The sequence below is a fragment of the Neoarius graeffei genome, chromosome 8, assembly GCF_027579695.1.
Source record: "Neoarius graeffei isolate fNeoGra1 chromosome 8, fNeoGra1.pri, whole genome shotgun sequence".
Taxonomy (NCBI): Eukaryota; Metazoa; Chordata; class Actinopteri; order Siluriformes; family Ariidae; genus Neoarius; species Neoarius graeffei.
The window spans coordinates 15,740,625-15,762,130 of NC_083576.1; the positions used below are offsets into that span (position 1 = coordinate 15,740,625).

The following is a 21,506-nucleotide window of genomic DNA, read 5'->3' on the forward strand; positions in this document are numbered from 1 at the left end:
CTGTTGAAGTAAGCTCATTGTTTTTCGTTTGGGATATTTAGAGCGCAGTGGCGACTGGTAGTCTTTCAAACAGGGGAGGCTGGTCGGTTACGATATTTCCAGATTTTAAAAGAAAAAACATCAATTTTGCCCATACTCTTGCCTCTGATCTGGCTGATTGTTGGCAGCGTCACAAACTGTGAAATAACAGGTTCTTTTGGCCCATTAGCCTACTGTCCAATATACATGATGGTGGTGTTGGGGGGGAGGGGTATATTTTAACATTTTATATTTTAAAATTGTGGCATGTTGTTTAAAAATTGATCATTATTGAAAGCAGCTCTTTGTCAGGAACCTCAGCAGTAACAGCAGAGTGTTCTGGAATAGGCACAAGCACTGACCTTGGGGAGCCAAACATAGAGCTGGGTGCCACACATTTCATTCAATGGCACTTTCCCTATATTTTACTTATTTTGACTGAGATGTTTTATTGACAATTTTGATAACCCTTCACTTTTAATCCAGGTCTGTAGTGTGAAATGTTCTCGGCTGTGTTTCTGTTTAAAAATGTTTTCCAAATTGTAGCTGTGTTTAATTCATATCCAGAGAAATATATATTCCAATATAATAAACTCAGCATAAACATTTTAAATAGATTCTATATTTTTGGTCCATCCATGACATATTACTAAAGTAGCCTATTTACTGTTGTTGATGTGGGTCACTTGCTGTTAGCCAATTCACTTTCTCGTACCAGGAGAGCTGAAAGGAACGAGTATTATTCCCTACCTTTTTCACCAAGTCAATTTGAGGCGTTGGTCTACCCTGCTCTTTAATTTTAATTTTTTCCTCGAAAGGAAGACTGGCAAATGGCTTCGCCAAAATTAAATCAGCAATGCTTGGCATCCGTGCGCAGCTTTCTTGCTAGCTGACTAGCCCCCTCAAGTTCAAGTTCAGTCACTCAAATAAACGAAATTTCTGGAACTAAGATAGCAAACTTGACAACACTATATTTACACTTTATTTACAATGAAAATATATACAAACTAAAAAAGCTGGTAGAAACCGTATGTAATGAATGAAATCAAAATGTAAGCTGATCTCTTACAATACACCACAGCACTTGCGAATCCGCATGGGACTGAACTGAGATTCACCGCTGCCTGTCTATAGTTGAAACGAGCTGTCAATCAAAGAAAATATCCGGCCGCTTTCACCAATCACCAGTCTCCTCACGGAAACTGCCATGTCCCTCCCACTGTGAGGCTGGGAGTCCGTGGGCGGGCATTTTCGCAGTATTTGTCCAATAACCGTCTTGCATTTTGAGATTGAAAAGCGCATAGCTCCCAAACGCCATTGAAGTCCACTGAGGCTGGGAGTCTGTGAGACTCCGTGGGTGGGCGTTTTCGCAGTATTTGTCCAATAATCGTCTTGCATTTTGATATTGAAAGCACATCACTCCCAAATGCCATTGAAGTGCACTGAGGCTGGGCTGCATCGCGCTGTCACGAGGGGGAAAAACTCACGCACACATTAAAGTTATAAGGGAATGATTTCGCACTGTAGTTGGGTTGAGCACATGTACAACCCCGATTCCAAAAAAGTTGGGACAAAGTACAAATTGTAAATAAAAATGGAATGCAATAATTTACAAATCTCAAAAACTGATATTGTATTCACAATAGAACATAGACAACATATCAAATGTCAAAAGTGAGACATTTTGAAATTTCATGCCAAATATTGTCTCATTTGAAATTTCATGACAGCAACACATCTCAAAAAAGTTGGGACAGGGGCAATAAGAGGCTGGAAAAGTTAAAGGTACAAAAAAGGAACAGCTGGAGGACCAAATTGCAACTCATTAGGTCAATTGGCAATAGGTCATTAACATGACTGGGTATAAAAAGAGCATCTTGGAGTGGCAGCGGCTCTCAGAAGTAAAGATGGGAAGAGGATCACCAATCCCCCTAATTCTGCGCCGACAAATAGTGGAGCAATATCAGAAAGGAGTTCGACAGTGTAAAATTGCAAAGAGTTTGAACATATCATCATCTACAGTGCATAATATCATCAAAAGATTCAGAGAATCTGGAAGAATCTCTGTGCGTAAGGGTCAAGGCCGGAAAACCGTACTGGGTGCCCATGATCTTCAGGCCCTTAGACGGCACTGCATCACATACAGGCATGCTTCTGTATTGGAAATCACAAAATGGGCTCAGGAATATTTCCAGAGAACATTATCTGTGAACACAATTCACCGTGCCATCCGCCGTTGCCAGCTAAAACTCTATAGTTCAAAGAAGAAGCCGTATCTAAACATGATCCAGAAGCGCAGATGTCTTCTCTGGGCCAAGGCTCATTTAAAATGGACTGTGGCAAAGTGGAAAACTGTTCTGTGGTCAGACGAATCAAAATGTGAAGTTCTTTATGGAAATCAGGGACGCCGTGTCATTCGGACTAAAGAGGAGAAGGACGACCCAAGTTGTTATCAGCGCTCAGTTCAGAAGCCTGCATCTCTGATGGTATGGGGTTGCATTAGTGCGTGTGGCATGGGCAGCTTACACATCTGGAAAGACACCATCAATGCTGAAAGGTATATCCAGGTTCTAGAGCAACATATGCTCCCATCCAGATGACGTCTCTTTCAGGGAAGACCTTGCATTTTCCAACATGACAATGCCAAACCACATACTGCATCAATTACAGCATCATGGCTGTGTAGAAGAAGGGTCCGGGTACTGAACTGGCCAGCCTGCCGTCCAGATCTTTCACCCATAGAAAACATTTGGCGCATCATAAAACGGAAGATACGACAAAAAAGACCTAAGACAGTTGAGCAACTAGAATCCTACATTAGACAAGAATGGGTTAACATTCCTATCCCTAAACTTGAGCAACTTGTCTCCTCAGTCCCCAGACGTTTACAGACTGTTGTAAAGAGAAAAGGGGATGTCTCACAGTGGTAAACATGGCCTTGTCCCAACTTTTTTGAGATGTGTTGTTGTCATGAAATTTAAAATCACCAAATTTTTCTCTTTAAATGATACATTTTCTCAGTTTAAACATTTGATATGTCATCTATGTTCTATTCTGAATAAAACATGGAATTTTGAAACTTCCACATCATTGCATTCCGTTTTTATTTACAATTTGTACTTTGTCCCAACTTTTTTGGAATCTGGGTTGTATTTCTATGATTCTGGATCTGAAATAGCAATGTTATAAGGTCGGCTATAACATAAGCCTAGCGCAATTCATCCTACACGATGTTCGTCATTTTTAGAGGAGGCTGAGCCTCCCTCGTTGTCTTAGAGCAGTCGCCCATGTTAGGGCGTTAGGTGGTCTGCGAATTTTTTTTTTTAATGGATAAAGTAGTCCTTGGTCTGAAAAAGTTTGAGAAACACTGTTATACCACAACAAATCTGATTGTTCAGGAGGTTTTTTTTTTAATCTAATTTTATATATTTTTAAAAACAGCAGCTCTGATCACTGTAATTGTACTAACAGGTTCCTGTTAATGCACTTGCTCTAATTCATTTTTGTTTCTATGGTAACAGCTCATTCATCGGAACTTGCATGACATATGTTCTACATAATCTAAACCTCATAAGTGGAATAAAAATAATGTGCTATGCAACAAAACTGTGTATAGTCACTGGTTTTGTAATGGTTAGTTTACTGCTGTGGGAAGGACAGAAGGAGTTTGTGCGTTCTTGTTTCTTGAAGTGACGCAACGGCAGTTTGTCCTGTACAAAGGTGGACAAAGTACAAAACTTAAGTCAAAGTACAGATCCCGCTGGCCAAATGTTACTCCGATACAAGTCAAAGTTGTCCAGTCAAATTTTTACGTACTGAAGTACTCGCTTTTAAAAATACTTTAGTATTAAAAGTACATTTTCTGTCAACGCATCGTTGTATTATTGCCATAATGCTGACAAAACCTAACGCCGTTACTAAAGACAGAAATGTGAATTCACAAAATGAACGCGTGCTGTGCCATCATGGTTAGGGTGACCAGATTTCCCTAGTCTGAAACCAGGACACTTTTGCGTGCGACCATGCTCGTGCACGCACACCTTTTTTTTACGTAAACGTGACACTCAGAGAGGTGCTCTTATCATTTTTGTTAAAGCTCACATTTATCAACATCTCACATGAAATAAAACAAACAGGCATTTTGTTATCTATTAGCATAGTGGTATACAGATCAGTTAAATTATCGTCAGACAACAGATTTTGTAATGGCTGAGAATAGGCCAGGCTATGTCCATAGGCCAAAGTTAGACCCACTTTACACGGGGACGGTATAAAACAAAAACGCAAAAGTCCGTTTTCGTTCTCACTTTTTTCCGCGTCTACACGACCGTTTTCAAGGAGGAAATCTGCGTCTATACGGTGACGCATAAATGTCTCCGCTATGTCTGCACGCATGCGCAACGTCTTCTGTCTTGTCTGATCTGCACATCTGCGCTGCTGTTCTGTCAAGTTATCCTACCAAGCCTACTACGCATGCGCGAAATCCAGGAGGGTAGGAAAATTCAACAGTAGTTTTGTCCCACCGATCAGCTAGGCTGATAGAAAATCGGTGAGAATTTCACGCATTTGCCGATTTTTATGTTTTGTGCGTATTGGTCGAGTCTTTGGCCGAGTCAAATAATTTGTAATGACTTGTTTTGAATAATAAAACGGTCTGTATGAGAACTTGCTAGGATAACTTTACAGAACACCGGTCCGGCTGAGGTACTGTAGGTACTCTTAAGCCTTTATTAAGTAACACTCACTCTTGTTTCGGTGAAGAAGAGAAAAGGCAGTGTCCATCTCAGCAAAATAAACCCGTTCGGCTGCTAGTTTTGTTTTCAGTCTCGGGTTTATGGTTTCACGAGCGGCTTGAATAGGCGGCGCGCCTTGGCGACACCAAACTGAGGAGCTCCAGCTGGGCGGGTGAGCAGGAAAACACATCTACTGCATTAAAACACAGAGCAGCTTGAAGGTCCGTTAGATCGATGTAATCAGACATGCTCTTACTTTTTTTACTTACTTTCTTACTTCCCGGGCTGGCATGTACAGTATATGACATATGTATGACGTAAACGCGTACCCGACGTGAGCAGATCCGAGCAGAGTTTCGCGTATTGGGTAGTTTAGACGGATATGCAACGGGGGCTGTTTTTAACTTATCCACTCTGGAAGGCGTTTTCAATTTTATCCGTTTTTCAGCCTCGGAAATGCCGTCCTCGTGTAAACGAAAGGCACTTCTGATAAAATATTTAGTCGTTTTTACCCGACAGCGTCCTCGTGTAAACGGGCCCTTAAACTGATTTATTCCACCTGTTTGTGAGAACACCAAGAAGAACGCATATGCACATGTAGGCTATATATCTCTAAAATTGTATGCACTATAGCATGAACTTAAAAAGTAGATATGTGACCTCAACATAGCCTAGGTCAGAATCAACCTTACTAACCATTCCCCACAACTGAATGAATAAAGCAAGAAGATGTGTACAAAAGTGAACACTTTAATGGAAGGTGCAACAAGCTGTTCAACACAGCAATATGGCCAAACTGTCAGAACGGTATGTTAAACGGAAACAAAAAAGAGACAAGTGATTTGAGAATATATACTACGGAAGCCGAGAGAGGCCCTTCATATAATCCTTTTTTTTTATTCACCTTGTAATCCCGAGATAACGACATAATTAATTCAGGATCTCGAGAAAACACAACCGTTATTTCATGATCTCGAGTAAACAGCTGAGAAATGGTTCATTCAGGTGCGCCAAGAGACTTGTGATATGCTGACTTTGGGGCTATTTCTCATTCTGTATAGACGCAACTTTGGTCATTAGAATGTCTGGAATAATCGATCACCTAATAAGGCAATATTTTGATCAGGGGTTGACACAGGGAGAGATTGCATTAAGTCTTTTAATAAGGGATCATTTCAAAATTAGTCCGCGGCACCTCCGCAGAAGACTGGCCCGGCTTCGTCTCTACCGACGGAGATACAGTGATCCAGCTGAGATCATGAAATAATTGTTTTGTTTTCTCGAGATCTCAAAATAACGGTTTTGTTTTCTCGAGATCTCGAATTAGTTGTGTTGTTTTCTCAAGATCCTGAATTAATTATGTCGTTATCTCGGGATAACAAGGTGAATGAAAAACGATTATATGAAGGGCGTCTCTCAGCAGTAAAGGAGGAGAGGGGCGACAGCCCGAGGAAAGCCCCCACAGGAGCGCACAGCATTTGCAGCATAGGCTACCCAACTCAGTACAAGAACAAAGCACTTACAGTGTGTGCAGTAGGCTTCGTGTGCATTGTTCTGCACCTCTCGGAGGAAGGGGTAGGTGCCCTGTAAATCTTTGGAAAAGATACATTTTCTTTTCGGCATAATTGCTGCGGCGTTACTGTTGCTAGCTGCTAGACAAAGAACATTCGCGCCAGTTAATGTTTATTTTATTGTTGCATGGCAACACGTTCTGTTGTCTGGAATAATGTGGCTAAATAAACACCCATGCCACAGGGCCAGGGGGCAGTAACCAGGAAAGTTTGCGATTCCTGTCAATTCATCAAAATAGTAAATGCAGACATTTCTCCGCTAACGATTCCCACGCTGCTCTGTCGCAAATGGCGAAAACCGGGATATATCCGTGTCCCGACAGACTTTTGTCGGGACTCGGGACACACAACCCCAAATCGGGACTGTCCCGGTAAAACCAGGACGTCTGGTCACCCTAATCATGATGGTTTAACGTTAAGCTAGCTAGTCAGTGAAGCTCCACCTGACATGCTAACAAACCCTTTTCAAACTTGAAATCATATTGGGTAGTTAACGTTACTAGAAAAGAAAGATTTCTATATTGTTTGTTTGGCAAGATTATGCTGAAACATATTTCTGAAAGGACTTCAGATAAGTTAACGTTATTCACGTTAGCATAACTCCGTTTTTACATGCTAACTAACAGTGTCCAAGTTAACTAGCTGTGTGTTAACGTTAGCCGTGGACAAGGCGACGGCAACTTGGCGGGCAAATCCATAGAAAGTCATTTGACTAACCAGAATGCATAGCTACACTTGCAATGTTATCGCTAGCTCTAAAAGCACAGATAACTTCGTTGCAAGCTTTCTCTTGGAATAAAACGTTTATATACCTCGATATACTGCTCGAGGTACTGCTATACCTGCTGATTGTGTACAAATGGAGGAAATTCAACACCACTGTTACCCTCCCCAGGAGTGGTCGACCAACAAAGATCATTCCAAGAGCAAGGTGTGTAATAGTCGGTGAGATCACAAAGGACCCCAGGGTAACTTCTAAGCAACTGAAGGCCTCTCTCACATTGGCTAATGTTCATGAGTCCATCATCAGGAGAACACTGAACAATAAATGGTGTGCATAGCAGGGTTGTAAGGAGAAAGCCACTGCTCTCCAAAAAGAACATTGCTGCTCGTCTGCAGTTTGCTAAAGATCATGTGATTGTGTACAAATGGAGGAAATTCAACACCACTGTTACCCTCCCCAGGAGTGGTCGACTCGTTATTTTGAGTTTTTGTAGGCCTTGATGTGGTTCATTTTAGGCAAACAAAGCAAACATTTAAAACAAAACGAATCTTTAATCCTTTCGGAAAACTGAAACATGGCTTCATGGGCCGTGGGTGCGTGCGTTCTCCAGAAGAACCGCCTCCTTCCATTCTGCCATCAACTAATCGAGTTCAAATAACGCTACTGGGAAATCATTGAACTTGATTTTATAGAGTCTGTGGACGGGACCCTAGTGATTACTGATGGGCTGTCTCAGTGTCACCTGCGAAAAAACCATCACGTTTTAGAAAACAAAAGACACAAACGTCCAGTTTCAAAGCTGCTTCATAGTAACGAGGACCTTGACAGAAATGTAGTGGAGTGAAAAATACGATATTTGTCTTTCAAATGTAGTGAAGTTAAAGTCAGAAGTTTAAAAAAAAAAAAAAGGTACAGATACTCCATGTACTTAAAGACCCACTGACACAACTTTTTACACCACGTAATATGTATATTTATTGTTTTATTGCTGTATTGTGAAATAAAATATCCAAAACTCAACTTGAATAAAGGGTCGTCTTTGTAGAAAATCAAGAATTTCAGAGCCGATTTTGTGTTTTTTGCCCCGGCTTCTACAAGCGCCATGAGCCATTTGCCCGTTTTTGCCGCTAGGGCGAGTGACGTCACATCAGTGCATGTCGTTCTGGATTGCATGAAAACAAAACATGGCTCATGTCGAAGACGATCACTTCTCTTGTTCTTCGTCAAGTTTCAGTGGCGAATATGCGGATATTTCTGATTCAGAGCATGAAGAAGAGTGTTATGAAGAATATCCAAAACTCGGCGTTTTACCATATCAGTTTGAACCAACACAGTCGGCATCAATACAAAAATAAGAATAACATAAAGAGACAAAAGAACATTTGAACAATTTCATGGCATGTAGAAGTTGAAAACAATGTCTGCATGGTCTGTGACAAACCTCAGATTCAATATTTGGTATAACCTCCTCTGCATGATCTGGCACATGTACATTGGGTTCTGAGTCTTCTATTTCTTGGAGCGTCTAATTTGAAGAAAGTTGCATTATATTATAGTCTGTCAGTATTTCGATTTCTATAATAAGACACGGAGGAGGGGGTGATGAAAGGAATTTGTTGTAATTTTTTTTCTTTTATGGTATAGGAAAAAACATGCCGGATGACATCTTATATCTATCACTCCACACATATATCATGTATATTATCCTAACTAAATATATGAAACAAGGTATTGGCCTTTCAGTTGTTGTACATTACTGGTATTAGCTGCTTTGGCCTATTGATAAGTAATATGCAATGGTATAAGACGCATTTGTGACGTTACAACAAATTTTAAACAACATACATGTATTGAATAACGACACATAGCCACGTACCCTGGCTCGTTCTCTTTTGGCAAAGGCACCACCGGACTTTCGCTTTTTGACCGCCCCTTCGGGGGGGTCTGCTGTCATCTGTTTCTCTTTTGACAGATTGATTCGGCCCGGGCCTGTCAAACAACGTCGGCACAGCTGACTCCTCCAACACCAGTGGATAAGTTGGATCAAACGTTCTTCGAGTTCTGGACGACAAAGTGAAACAGTGCTCCTCGAAATGTGCTGAACAGAGACGTGACCATTTTGTTGACTTCCAGTTCGCACGTGTTTTGGAAACGTTTCTTTCCCACTCTTTTGCTATTTCAGGGTGTTTTTTCCAAGGAAAGGAATGGAGTTTCACTCCTTCCGACGTGGTGTTAGAACACCCGTAAGCCACACATATAATCCCTTTTTGGTTAGACGCCATTTAACTTTTTCACAACAAAACCACAGCTCAATATCACAAGACTTGTGAGAACTGAACCAACATAGTGACTTGTAAACAAAAACGACACACTGATGTGACGTCACTTCCGGCATCTCTGAATGAACCCAGTTCATATCCAGGTCAATCTCCCTGTGCAAAATTTAAAATTACTTCTGATGTTTAAAACAGACAGTTAAACCAAGAATTAAAACCAGAATTTATCTTTGGAGTCATATATTGTTTGTTTAAAAATTAATACGAAATGACTGTCAGTGGATCTTTAAGTACAGTACTCAAGTAAATGTAATTCGTTACTGTCCATCTCTAGTCTTGCACATCTGATATTTGTTGCATCAGGAACTAATTTGCTCCATGAACAGTCCACTACATTAACCGTAACTGGTTAATAAAAGAAAAGGTGATAAAGAGTCGAAAATTGCTCAAGGACAAGATTTCAGAACATGCTTCGTGCGGGAACAGTGATTCTGCTTCATGTCAGGCTGCGTCACACCACACCACACCACACCACATGGTCTGATTATTTTCCTAGAACAGCACCTTGTCATGCTTTATTCCTTATGGAGTTAAAATCAACTGTTAAATGTTCGCGAATCCTTTCATCTACATTGACAGTGAGGCTTGCTTAACTTCTGTCTTCTGTCAGGATTTTGTCAGTACTGGAAGGTGGCCAAAATGATGTCTCTAGCTTCCATTTTTCTACTCTTTGAGGCCACGGTGAAGGAGTGTTTTATAGGAACCAAATGCAATAGTTGGAACAATCATCCAAGAAATATACTGGCGCATCTGTCAAACTCACATCTACGGAAGCCGAGCGAGGCCCTTCATATAATCCTTTTTTTCGCCTTGTTATCCCGAGATAACGACATAATTAATTCGAGCTCTCGAGAAAACAAAACCGTTATTCCGAGATAACGACATAATTAAGTCAGGATCTCAAGAAAACAACACAACTAATTCGAGATCTCGAGAAAACAAAACCGTTATTTCGAGATCTCGAGAAAACAAAACAATTATTTCATGATCTCGAGTAAACAGCTGAGAAATGGTTCATTCAGGTGCGCCAAGAGACTTGTGATATGCTGACTTTGGGGCTATTTCTCATTCTGTATAGACGCAACTTTGGTCATTAGAATGTCTGGAATAATCGATCACCTAATAAGGCAATATTTTGATCAGGGGTTGACACAGGGAGAGATTGCATTAAGTCTTTTAATAAGGGATCATTTCAAAATTAGTCCGCGGCACCTCCGCAGAAGACTGGCCCGGCTTCGTCTCTACCGACGGAGATACAGTGATCCTTTATTTATTTATTTATTTATTTATTTGACTTTGCCAAGTACATAATGCACAGAAAAATATGCAAAAAAAGTATAAACAAAATAATAAATAACAAAAATATAATAGGCAGGACAGGCACAACAGCAAATGCCAATTACTGTGGCCCCTAACATGAAAAAGACAGTAGACAATTAAAAAACCCATAAACATTACACAAAATTAGAAACAACAAATTATTGGTCCAGCTAGACCTCAGGCATTATTGCATACTGGGCAAATGGATCGCCATGTCCTTGGGTTTTCAGGATCAAAGAAATCTAAGGCCTGTTCATAATAGAGTTTAAGATTAACTTTAAAATCAGCTAGAGTAATTGTGCTTAGTCTAAGACCCCGTCCACACGTAGCCGGGTATCTGCTAAATCGAAGATATTTTTCTACGTTTTGGCCTGTCATCCACATGAAAACACATCAAAAACGAATATTTAAAAAAACTCCGGGCAAAGTGAAGATTTTTGAAAACTCCGTGTATGCCTTTTCGTGTAGACAGAGATAACCGGAGTTTTGCGTTTTAGAACGTCACAATCTGCGCCAAAAAAATGACAACAACTCTGCCCTGACGTCAAACGTGCGACCTTTGTTTACTGCAGAAGCCAGATTAAGCATGGACTTAAGCTAGCCGCCCACCACGGCGATCCACGCGGTACCGAACCGACCCATTTCAGAGCCGACTCCCGACAGGGCACGCACATATCCCCCGACTGTTGACGAGTGCAGTCGCGATTGAAGCGACACGTGACAACTTAATAGCTTTGTGATTGGCTATTGGATATAGTTACTGTTAAATCCAACACTTGAAGATGCTACAGGCTGAATTACAAATGACACAACACGGAATATGTAGCGCACTATCTAGGCTGCATGAGCTATTATTCCCAACCTTAAATCGTGCACTTATATAGGGGAGTTAAAGCGATTTGGAATTCAGCCACACAACTTGAGCAGAGTGGCTTTCCAGCCCACTGTGTCTATGGATAAAGCTTCAGTCTATGGAATTACAGTATATACCTGCATTAGGTGCTACCAACACGTATTTCTCGCGCTAGAAATTGTTTAATGATGTCACGTGTTATATGCGAAAGATATGATTGGCTATTGCTAGCGACTCTCGCCGATCAGTCTGGCTCCCGATTAGTTTTTCGTATCGGCTGTGAGATGAGTCGGTACCATCGAAAACTAGTCTTTACGCCTGACTCGTGACTTCAGTTGGCTCGGTACGCTGAAAATCGGCGTAGTGTGCGGCTAGCTAAAGAGTAATGGATCGGAGTAGTGCCTTGAAAGCGTTAATTATTGTGCAGGTGCTATTTACATGTTTAATTTTAGAAGCCCAACTACTGCTCCAAGAGCACAGGCGATGTGATTAGGGGGTAGGATTTGGGGAAATAATGCCATCTACAGGTTTGGAATGCTTATGAATGTGATTGAAAACGTAGATGTTCGGTTATGTGTGGAAGGGATTTTTTTCGAAGACGAGGTGGTGTGGATAAAACATTTTTATAAACGGGGGGGGGAATGTTCGGTTTTAAAAATACCCGGCTACGTGTGTACATGGCATAAGATAGTCCGGGAGAGTGTTCCAAATTCTAGTAATTCTACTTATGTACGATCTTTGAAAGGTTACAGTTTTACATTTACTAGGCCTGAAAATAAGTACATTAGGATTACTTGTAGATCTGGTTACATGAGTAGGTACAATAGGCTTAGGGAGAATGTCCGGATTTATATCTACAAGTCCATTAAGTGCTTTGAAAAAGAAAACTAAGTCCAGATATTCATGCCAGTAACATAGAGGTAGAAGTGACGTCAGAGTTAGGCGGTCTCTGTAGGACTCCGAGCGTCTAAATGGCAGACATAAAATGAATTTTGTTGCCCTCCTTTGAACTCGTTCCACCTTCCTCATCAGTTCAATAGCCTGTGGTGCCCAGATCTGTGTGGCATACCCCATTGAAGAGCGCACAATTGAAAGGTAGAGTGTGCGGCGTGTGCGCATGCTCTGAACCTCTGCAGCACTCCTACGCAGAAACCCTAGGAGCTTGTTAGCCTTAGAACAGCAGTCGAATACGTGTTTCCAGCTGAGATCATGAAATAATTGTTTTGTTTTCTCGAGATCACGGAATAACGGTTTTGTTTTCTCGAGATCTCGAATTAGTTGTGTTGTTTTCTCGAGATCCTGAATTAATTATGTCGTTATCTTGGGATAACAAGGTGAATAAAAAAAAGATTATATGAATGGCCTCTCGCGGCTTCCGTACACATCACTTCAGCTTTATTTTTTTATTTTAAGCATAAAAATGAGAAATTCAAAGTCACTGGTGCTGGAATCACATAGAGTTGCATATTATAGGAAGTAAGTGGTTGCTGATTGCTTTATCATTTGCTAATGTCATCCTTGATCTTGGCTTTGTTTCATCCCATCCCATCCCATCCCATCCCATCATTTCCTTCCTTCCTTCCACTGTGATTTCCCCCAGGCTTTGTGGTGCACACTGTGGTGGAGTTAGTTGACGTTTTCCCCACTGTGGCGTCTCTGGCTGGCCTCGCCTCCCTTCCTAAATGCCATTCCCCATCCTTTAAGACCGACCTGTGCACAGAGGGTTCAAACCGTGCACATCTCCTTGGGCACTATGAGAGTGATGCCAATGACGAAGCGTATGCCTTCAGCCAGTACCCGCGCCCCAGCGACACCATCCAAGATGACTCGGACCTGCCTTCGCTCGCTAATATCACCGTAATGGGCTACTCGGCGCGCTCCGCTGAGTTTCACTTCACTCTGTGGGTGGGTTTCGACTCGTCTCGCTTCTATGCCAATCTGAGTGACGTACACGCCGGTGAGCTTTACATCCTCTCCCAAGACCCAAACGAGGACGACAACATCTACGACCAACAGGTTCATGCCAAACTATTGATGCTGAAGCTCTGTATGCAGCACTCGTGGATGGAAAGTCTCAAAGAGAACATGATGTACTTTAGAGAGGTTTTGAAAAGAAAATGGACTACTTTTTAAAAAGTCACAGTTAACAAATGACAATTTATTTCGTAGCTGCTTTGAGAAAGGGAAGAAAAAAATACCTCTAAAACTTCCAGAATATCTTGTTGTAATTTTTGAGGGAATATTAACATTTGGCCAGTTGTATACTACATTTAATAATAGTGGCGAATCGTTAACTATTAGAGCTGGGACTTGAGCTCAGCCAAAACTTAGCCAGACACCAAAAAAGCAACAGGGCAAAGGATTTTGCAAGGGATTAGCAGCAGGTAGCACCATTGTGTGTAGCTGTCGATGCTGATTTTAAAAGGTAACTAAGTAAATTACACAGGGAAATGAATACTTAAGTCTGAGTGAAAATTACTGTATTAATGAATATTGTCCATGCAGGATTCATGAAGCCAGCTTTCCCATTTCCAGACATCCCAAGCACAATAATGTCCACAGGTGTGTTACACTAATTAATGCCCCATCGGAACCATTAACGGAACTCAACAAATTAACATATATTTTACAGTAGAGGGATTTGGGTAAGTTCACAAAAAACCCAAAACTTTATTCATATGAAATCATGACATTGCTACATGTGCGTGGAAGAAGAGTCTGGAGACAGAAATCTTACCCTGTGTCCAAAATCACTCACCCGTTCACTACTCCCTATCTAGGGAATTGCTATATAGAGGACTATATAGTGAACTCATTGGTAAAATGGAAAAAGAGAAGAGAAAAAAAAACCTTTAAGACACTAGTCTGTTGCGCTGGTATTTACGTCATTACTGTCGCACAATTAAAACGTGCCAGATCAGGCGGCTGGTGGGTTTTCAAAATAATAAATACGTGCATGTATTTTTGTGATAAATCCATATTATACTGAGCGTCTTTCCCACATTAATCAATACCTGCATCTTTCATTTTTTTTTTAAATCAAGGCTGAATACTTTCTTCTTTGCCGCTGCCTTTTATTAAATCAAATTTGAGACTTTTAATTTGATTTCTTTCAGCGTGACCGCAATGCACGATGGGATATATTGCTTAGTTAGTGACCATCGGTTGTACACTACTTTTCATGATGCATTGTGGGATACTTTGAGTGCACTATTTAGGGTGTAAATGATCCTAGTGGGGCAGCATAGCTAACCTATTGTGCATTTTGTGATACAAGCACCAAATTTGGCACAAATGTACATTGACATATGGCGAACATTTTCAGATATCGAGCCACTCGGAATTCTCTCTTCATGTCCGCCATATTGGAATTCAAAATGGCCGCCATTTGAAATCTACATTTGCGCTTATCTGACCTAAACTTCACTTCCCTGTTGTTTCCATTCTGTGGACTGTTACATGAAGAATAGATATTTTTATATTCCAATTAAATTTAAGGTAATACTAGCACTGTGTTTGCCATCCAGACTGGTCCTATTGCAGGAGGATAGTGATGACCACATCAGTGGATTTTATACTTTTCCTCATTAAATAATATTTGGTGCAGGTGATGACCTAATCAATACCTCATTAAGTAAAATGAGATGTGTTGGAATCCCAGCACAGACACTGGAATGAAATGGCTGCCGTACACAGAGATGCTGATTTAAGAAAAGATTTAAGTGGTCTCTTATTTCTTTTTTTTCCAGAGCTGTATGTCATGTCTCTACACAAAATAGCCCATATTATTGAGAAATGGATTGATCAGTATAGTTTGCAAAATTATTTACAAATAAAAAAATTAATTTGTCAACTATTCACCCTCCATTGGTGTAAAACCCCTAAATTAGTTATGGTTAAATCAGCTGAAAGTTTCCAGAAACTATGAGGTGATTTCCATTCTAAAGACAGTGATTTGATTGTAGAAAGCTCCAGGGTTTATTAGAGAGCATACTTAAGCAAACAGCATCATGAAAACCAATAACCTATGAAAACACATGCAGGACAAGGTTCTGAAAAAGTGTCAATTAGGGTTTGGTTATTAAAAAAAATATCCCAAACTTGGAGCACCCACAGAGCAATATTAAATCCATCATTTTAAAAAAAGGAAAGAATTTGGTACAATCATGAGGAAGTCATCCACCAAAAGTCAGTGACTGAGTCAAGAGGCAGAGGACGGAATAGATGCTCATTCTTGTTCAATCAGCATTATCTAGTTGTTCCAGTTAAACTTTCAGGAACACACACCTTCTCCTGCTTGACAATGCAGTCACCTTCACCCTTCCCTCCATTATCTGTAGCCACTTATCCTCTCCAACAGGGTCACAGGCAAGCTGGAGCCTATCCCAGCTGACTACGGGCGAAAGGCGGGGTACACCCTGGACAAGTCGCCAGGTCATCACAGGGCTGACACATAGACGCAGACAACCATTCACACTCACATTCACACCTACGGTCAATTTAGAGTCACCAGTTAGCCTAACCTGCATGCCTTTGGACTGTGGGGGAAACCGGAGCACCCGGAGGAAACCCATGTAGACATGAGAACATGCAAACTCTACACAGAAAGGCCCTCGTCGGCCGCTGGGCTCGAACCCCGGACCTTCTTGCTGTGAGGTGACAGTGCTAACCACTACACCACCGTGCTGCCCGTCACCTTCACCTACTTTAGGATAATTAGCCTATTGCTTAACTGTTGGAACTCCTTCGGGTTCCATATCAAACCTAGAACAACACAGAATCTAATCAATAACTCAAACTTGTCAAAACAATTTTTACTTCACAGACTTTGAGTAAAATGTTGTCTTGTCAAAAATACATGATGATGAATATTCATCTCTCATGAATTAAGTGGAGTACTGTAATAAAGTATGTCATTTTGAAAAATGGATACCAGCAAATATTGTCATGTACTATAAAAATATTTGACCCAGAGGTAATCGCACATGTAGAATTCAAGTGGCGGCCATTTTGAAATCCAATATGTTGGCTAATTCATAAAGATACACAATGCAGATTGTAACCATCGGATTCCTTTCCTCCCAAAACATACATTTGGACACCAGAATCGAGTCAATAGCAGCATTAGACCCAAAGATAATCGAAAATGTAGATTTCAAATGGCGTCCATTTTGAATTCCAATATGGCGGACATGAAGGGAGAATTCTGAGTGGCTCAATATCTGAAAATGTTCGCCATATATCAATGTACATTTGTGCCAAATTTGATGCTTGTATCACAAAATGCACAATCCTTTTGAATATTCGAGCTAAACCGCCCCACTATCCTCACTATAGTTTCGGACGGCACTACAAAACGGCGTCCTCACTATATAGTGCCCAATATAGTGAGTAGGGAGCGATTTCGGACACAGGGTTTGTTTGTCGGTCGTTATCCTGTGCTACTTGGCTTGGCTCGGCTCAATAGCACTGGCTTGACCGCTTTATTAGCATTCGCTAACACTACTGATGAATGCTACACCAGCTGGAAGGTTATTTCAATGCTGCACGGACGGTACCGACTTGTTGCTAAGCTTGCGTTGGACTTCGAGAAGGCCTAGGGTGATAAATGTTTTGGTCCCTCCCACTATAAATCAAAATCTGATAGGTTAATTCATCTGTCATTTCCGATACGGCCTTGAAGTCTCAACCAATGAGTGAGCCAGCTTGAAACTCTTCTCAGGCTAGAGACAACAAACAAACAAAAAAATCTTATTGGATAACTCGATTTTAATGTTTTCAGGACACTTTCATTTCTGAAGCAAATTTGATAGATAATGAGGCTGAATTAGAAGAGTGTGTTTATAAAATTATGAAAGAATTAAAGCAAGTACACTACCGTTCAAAAGTTTGGGGTCACTTTGAAATGTCCTTAAGGCCCGGTCCCACTGCACTTACGGATGCAAAGAGGATGTAAAATGTAAAAAAATCTTTGCCATCCGTTGGAAAACGCTATGAATCCGTTGTGTACTCATTGCATACGTGCTTCATACGCTCTATCCATCGAGCATCCGTCCACTGTGATTTCATCCGCGCAAAAAGTTTTGAGCTGCACAAAACTTTTAGAACGGATGAACTTTCCGCCGTGTACGATGTAAATCCGCGACATATACGAGCAACAAACGTTCTATGTCCGTTATCATCCGTTAAACGTCTGCTATATCCTCTCTGCATCCTCTGGGCATCCTCGCAACTCACATCCGCTGCAGCTGAAAACGGAAAGAGGGAGGAAAGATAAGGTACATGAAACGTCTATTCATCGTTAGTAGCACGGAAATAGAAAGGATGTAAGCGTATGCATCTCGTATATAAAGTATTCAAAACGGACAAAGCGTTTATATCTGGGATGTATCTCGTATATTTAGGATGTCTGGAGTATGTCTAGAGTATGCAGAAGGACACCTAGCAGCAGTCTCATCATCACAGTCAGTGTCAGGGGGTGGGGTGCTGGTTCTGACCTTCTTCACCTTGCCAGGGCTTGAACGAGTAGGCACGGACTTCCTTTTCTTGCCTGACTGGCGCACCATGGTGTTGATACAAGATGTAGTAGAGATGTATCAATGTAGCCTTCTTCAAAAACGAGATGTAGTAGAGATGTATCGATGTAGCCGCCAGCACGTCTTTCCGCTTTATGCTGACGGCGTGCGTGCTGCATCCCTTTATATCCGCGGAGCAGACGCAATTCATACCCCCCGCATGCGCAGTGAACGGTCTGCATCCGATATACATCCGCGCAACATCCCCTTTGTTTCCGTTAGGCGTACGTGATGCATCCCCTTCATCCGCTATGCATCCGCTCTTTCTGCTATGCGTCCGCTTCTCAGTTATCACCGGTAACCCCTTCGGAGCTGTCATCCACTTCCATCCGCTAGGCTTCCTATGAACATGCGTTTAACATCCCCGCTATATACTACCCACGTCCGTTCTTTTCCGTTCTGTTTTCGCAAATTTTCGCCAATTTTGTCCATTTCTGGAGCGGATGAAAACAGATAGAGCCACCCCCGAAATTTTGCTCGTCCGCTGTGTCCTTTTTGCATACGTTTTGTGTCCATCGGCCAGTGGGACCGGGCCTTTATTTTTGAAAGAAAAGCACTGTTCTTTTCAATGAAGATCACTTTAAACTAATCAGAAATCCACTCTATACATTGCTAATGTGGTAAATGACTATTCTAGCTGGTTTTTGGTGCAATATCTCCATACGGTAGGTGTAGAGAGGCCCATTTCCAGCAACTATCACTCCAGTGTTCTAATGGTACAATGTGTTTGCTCATTGCCTCAGAAGGCTAATGGATGATTAGAAAACCCTTGTACAATCATGTTAGCACAGCTGAAAACAGTTGAGCTCTTTAGAGAAGCTATAAAACTGACCTTCCTTTGAGCAGATTGAGTTTCTGGAGCATCACATTTGTGGGGTCGATTAAATGCTCAAAATGGCCAGAAAAATGTCTTGACTATATTTTCTATTCATTTTACAACTTATGGTGGTAAATAAAAGCGTGACTTTTCATGGAAAACACAAAATTGTCTGGGTGACCCCAAACTTTTGAACGGTAGTGTAAATATCAGCATTTCAAATGTTATATGTTTGGGCTTAGAAGGCCCTGATGGTTTCCCTCTGTTTAATAATGTAGTGTAGAACAAAGATGAAATTAAAAAAGTAATAATAAATTTTAAAAAAAAGGGAAAAATGTTTAATTTTAATAGAGTGGTAGAGAGTTCGCACTTGATTTCACACTCAACTGAGCAGATTTTAGCAGCGTCGCAAAACACCGATGGGGGAAAAACAACTCAAATCGAGAATTTCGTGTTATACTCTGGTGCGGCGGAGTCACCACGAAAATACCGTGCAGAGAAATGTGAAAACTCGCCAGTGTGTTATTCAGGTGCACCTTAGAGAATAGTTTTAAACAATGATGAATGTTTTGTGCAACATACAACAAGGGAACTAATTCTTCATGGCTTTCAGTTAAACTAGCACAGTTTACTTTTCATGCCTTCATCCAGTTGTGTTTTAAAGACCACCTTGTACCGGTTTTTTTTTTCAGATTTTGTTTGTCTTCTTGCTCTGAGAAGTTGTTACTTGCAACACCATTTTCTCTCACCATTTACAATGCATAAATTACTTTGAAGATGAATATCAAATATTCATGTGGAAGCCAATAAATGGACATTTTTCAGCCTAAAAAAAACAAAAGCAAGTATCTCTCTCTCTCTCTCTCTCTCTCTCTCTCTCCCCCCATCAAATGCATTTTTATAAATGTGCAGCAGGAGTGTGCTGCTGCGTGTAATCCTCAGGGAGTGTCGACGCATTCGGCGCCAGCAAACAGGCTTCACTGCCAGCTGCTTTCATTTTCACTGCCTTCGTCTAAAAGCAAGGTTCGCACCATCAGATATGGATCCACACGCTGATTCAAGCTGATGTATAAACCGCACACACCAAATTAACGCCCGTGTCCTGTATGCTAGCTATACAAAGCTTTAATTTAGTCCGTTTAAGCAAGAAATATGGGTTTAATTTTGTATTGTGTTTGCAGGACTAATTACGCATTTCTCTTTCCCCTTCATTGGAAATGATTGCAAAAAAAGGATTTTGTGTTTTTATTTATGGGCACTGGTATTATCCACTTGTCATATTCTCCATATAAATAGGATTATGCAGAAGAAGATAAACACTCTGAGAAGGGGCGAGAGAATTTGACTTAGTGATGATAAATGATTTGTATTAACCACATTAGTTTCAGTGTGATTCCTAACAGGGAATCAATGCAGACACGGTTAGGGATCACTGCTCCGAATAATAAACATTGATTTCCATAACCACCGCTGGTCTATGCTTGGGTCTAACTAATGACTTGCTGGAGACTTCCAAATTGGAGGACTGGCTGCGAATGCGTCTTTGAAAAATTTATATTTTTTGGATTAAGGCCAAAACAAAAGCAGCGTTTAACATATTCGGGTGCAATTTTCTTGTTCTATCATGGATAGATAACAACAACATGTTGCTCTGTAAGACCTCTTGAATTGTAAAATAAATAAACTTCATCGACCCCCCCCCCCCCCCCCCCCCCCGATTTACATACAGTACATAATCGAGTTATACAAATAATAGGCTCGTTATTTAAAGGAGAACTGAAGTCATTTTTAAACTTGCTTTATTTCTTAATTAACGTGTTATTCAATTATGTTTTCGGTTTTAGTAACCTTATATCGTGACTCGGGGGCAGCATGGTGGTGTAGTGGTTAGCGCTGTCGCCTCACAGCAAGAAGGTCCGGGTTCGAGCCCCGTGGCCGGCGAGGGCCTTTCTGTGCGGAGTTTGCATGTTCTCCCCGTGTCCGCGTGGGTTTCCTCTGGGTGCTCCGGTTTCCCCCACAGTCCAAAGACATGCAGGTTAGGTTAACTGGCGACTCTAAATTGGCCGTAGGTGTGAATGTGAGTGTGAATGGTTGTCTGTGTCTGAGTGCGTTTTCATGCACATCCAAATCGAGCTAAGGGTCCCAACAGGGGTGCCAGAGAAATCCAATCCTACATGCACACAAGGAAATCGAGCTATTGTGTGAGGTACATTGTGCACCCGAACCACAGGTGGCGCTACACGCCCCATCGTGTTGGTACACTTCCGGTTGTCATCATGAAGAAGAACTATTCAAGAGTATAAACAAAGTTATCAGTTCCGTGTTCACAAGAAGAACGATGACGAGGACTACTGTTGTCATGCCGACCGAGGCTGTTGTGTTTCCCGCTTGTGGTCTCGTCACTCGTCACTTCCGGAAGGGGCAGTGCTGAAGTAAGTAGCTCGACTACGTAGCTCGATACGGTTTACATGCACTAAGTAGCTCGGCTACAATCGCATAATCTAGGTCGCGTAGCTCGATTACGAGAAATCCAGTTCGGTTCGATTTCAGCCGAGCTAA

The 21,506-nt window shown here is 41.3% G+C and overlaps 1 protein-coding gene across 2 annotated transcripts in view; it reads left to right on the forward strand.

Annotated features, from left to right (window-relative positions):
* The window catches only part of ids (iduronate 2-sulfatase), a 45,539-nt gene extending 25,125 nt beyond the window's left edge, over positions 1-20,414 (forward strand). The window contains exon 9 of one of the 2 annotated variants that reach the window (XM_060927378.1): positions 13,156-20,414. In XM_060927378.1, the coding sequence (XP_060783361.1) occupies positions 13,156-13,688 (533 nt within the window). In that variant the 3' untranslated portion in view covers positions 13,689-20,414. The remainder of the gene's footprint in view (positions 1-13,155) is intronic. The other variant, XM_060927379.1, reaches the window with a different exon arrangement.
* Positions 20,415-21,506: the final 1,092 nt, after the last annotated feature.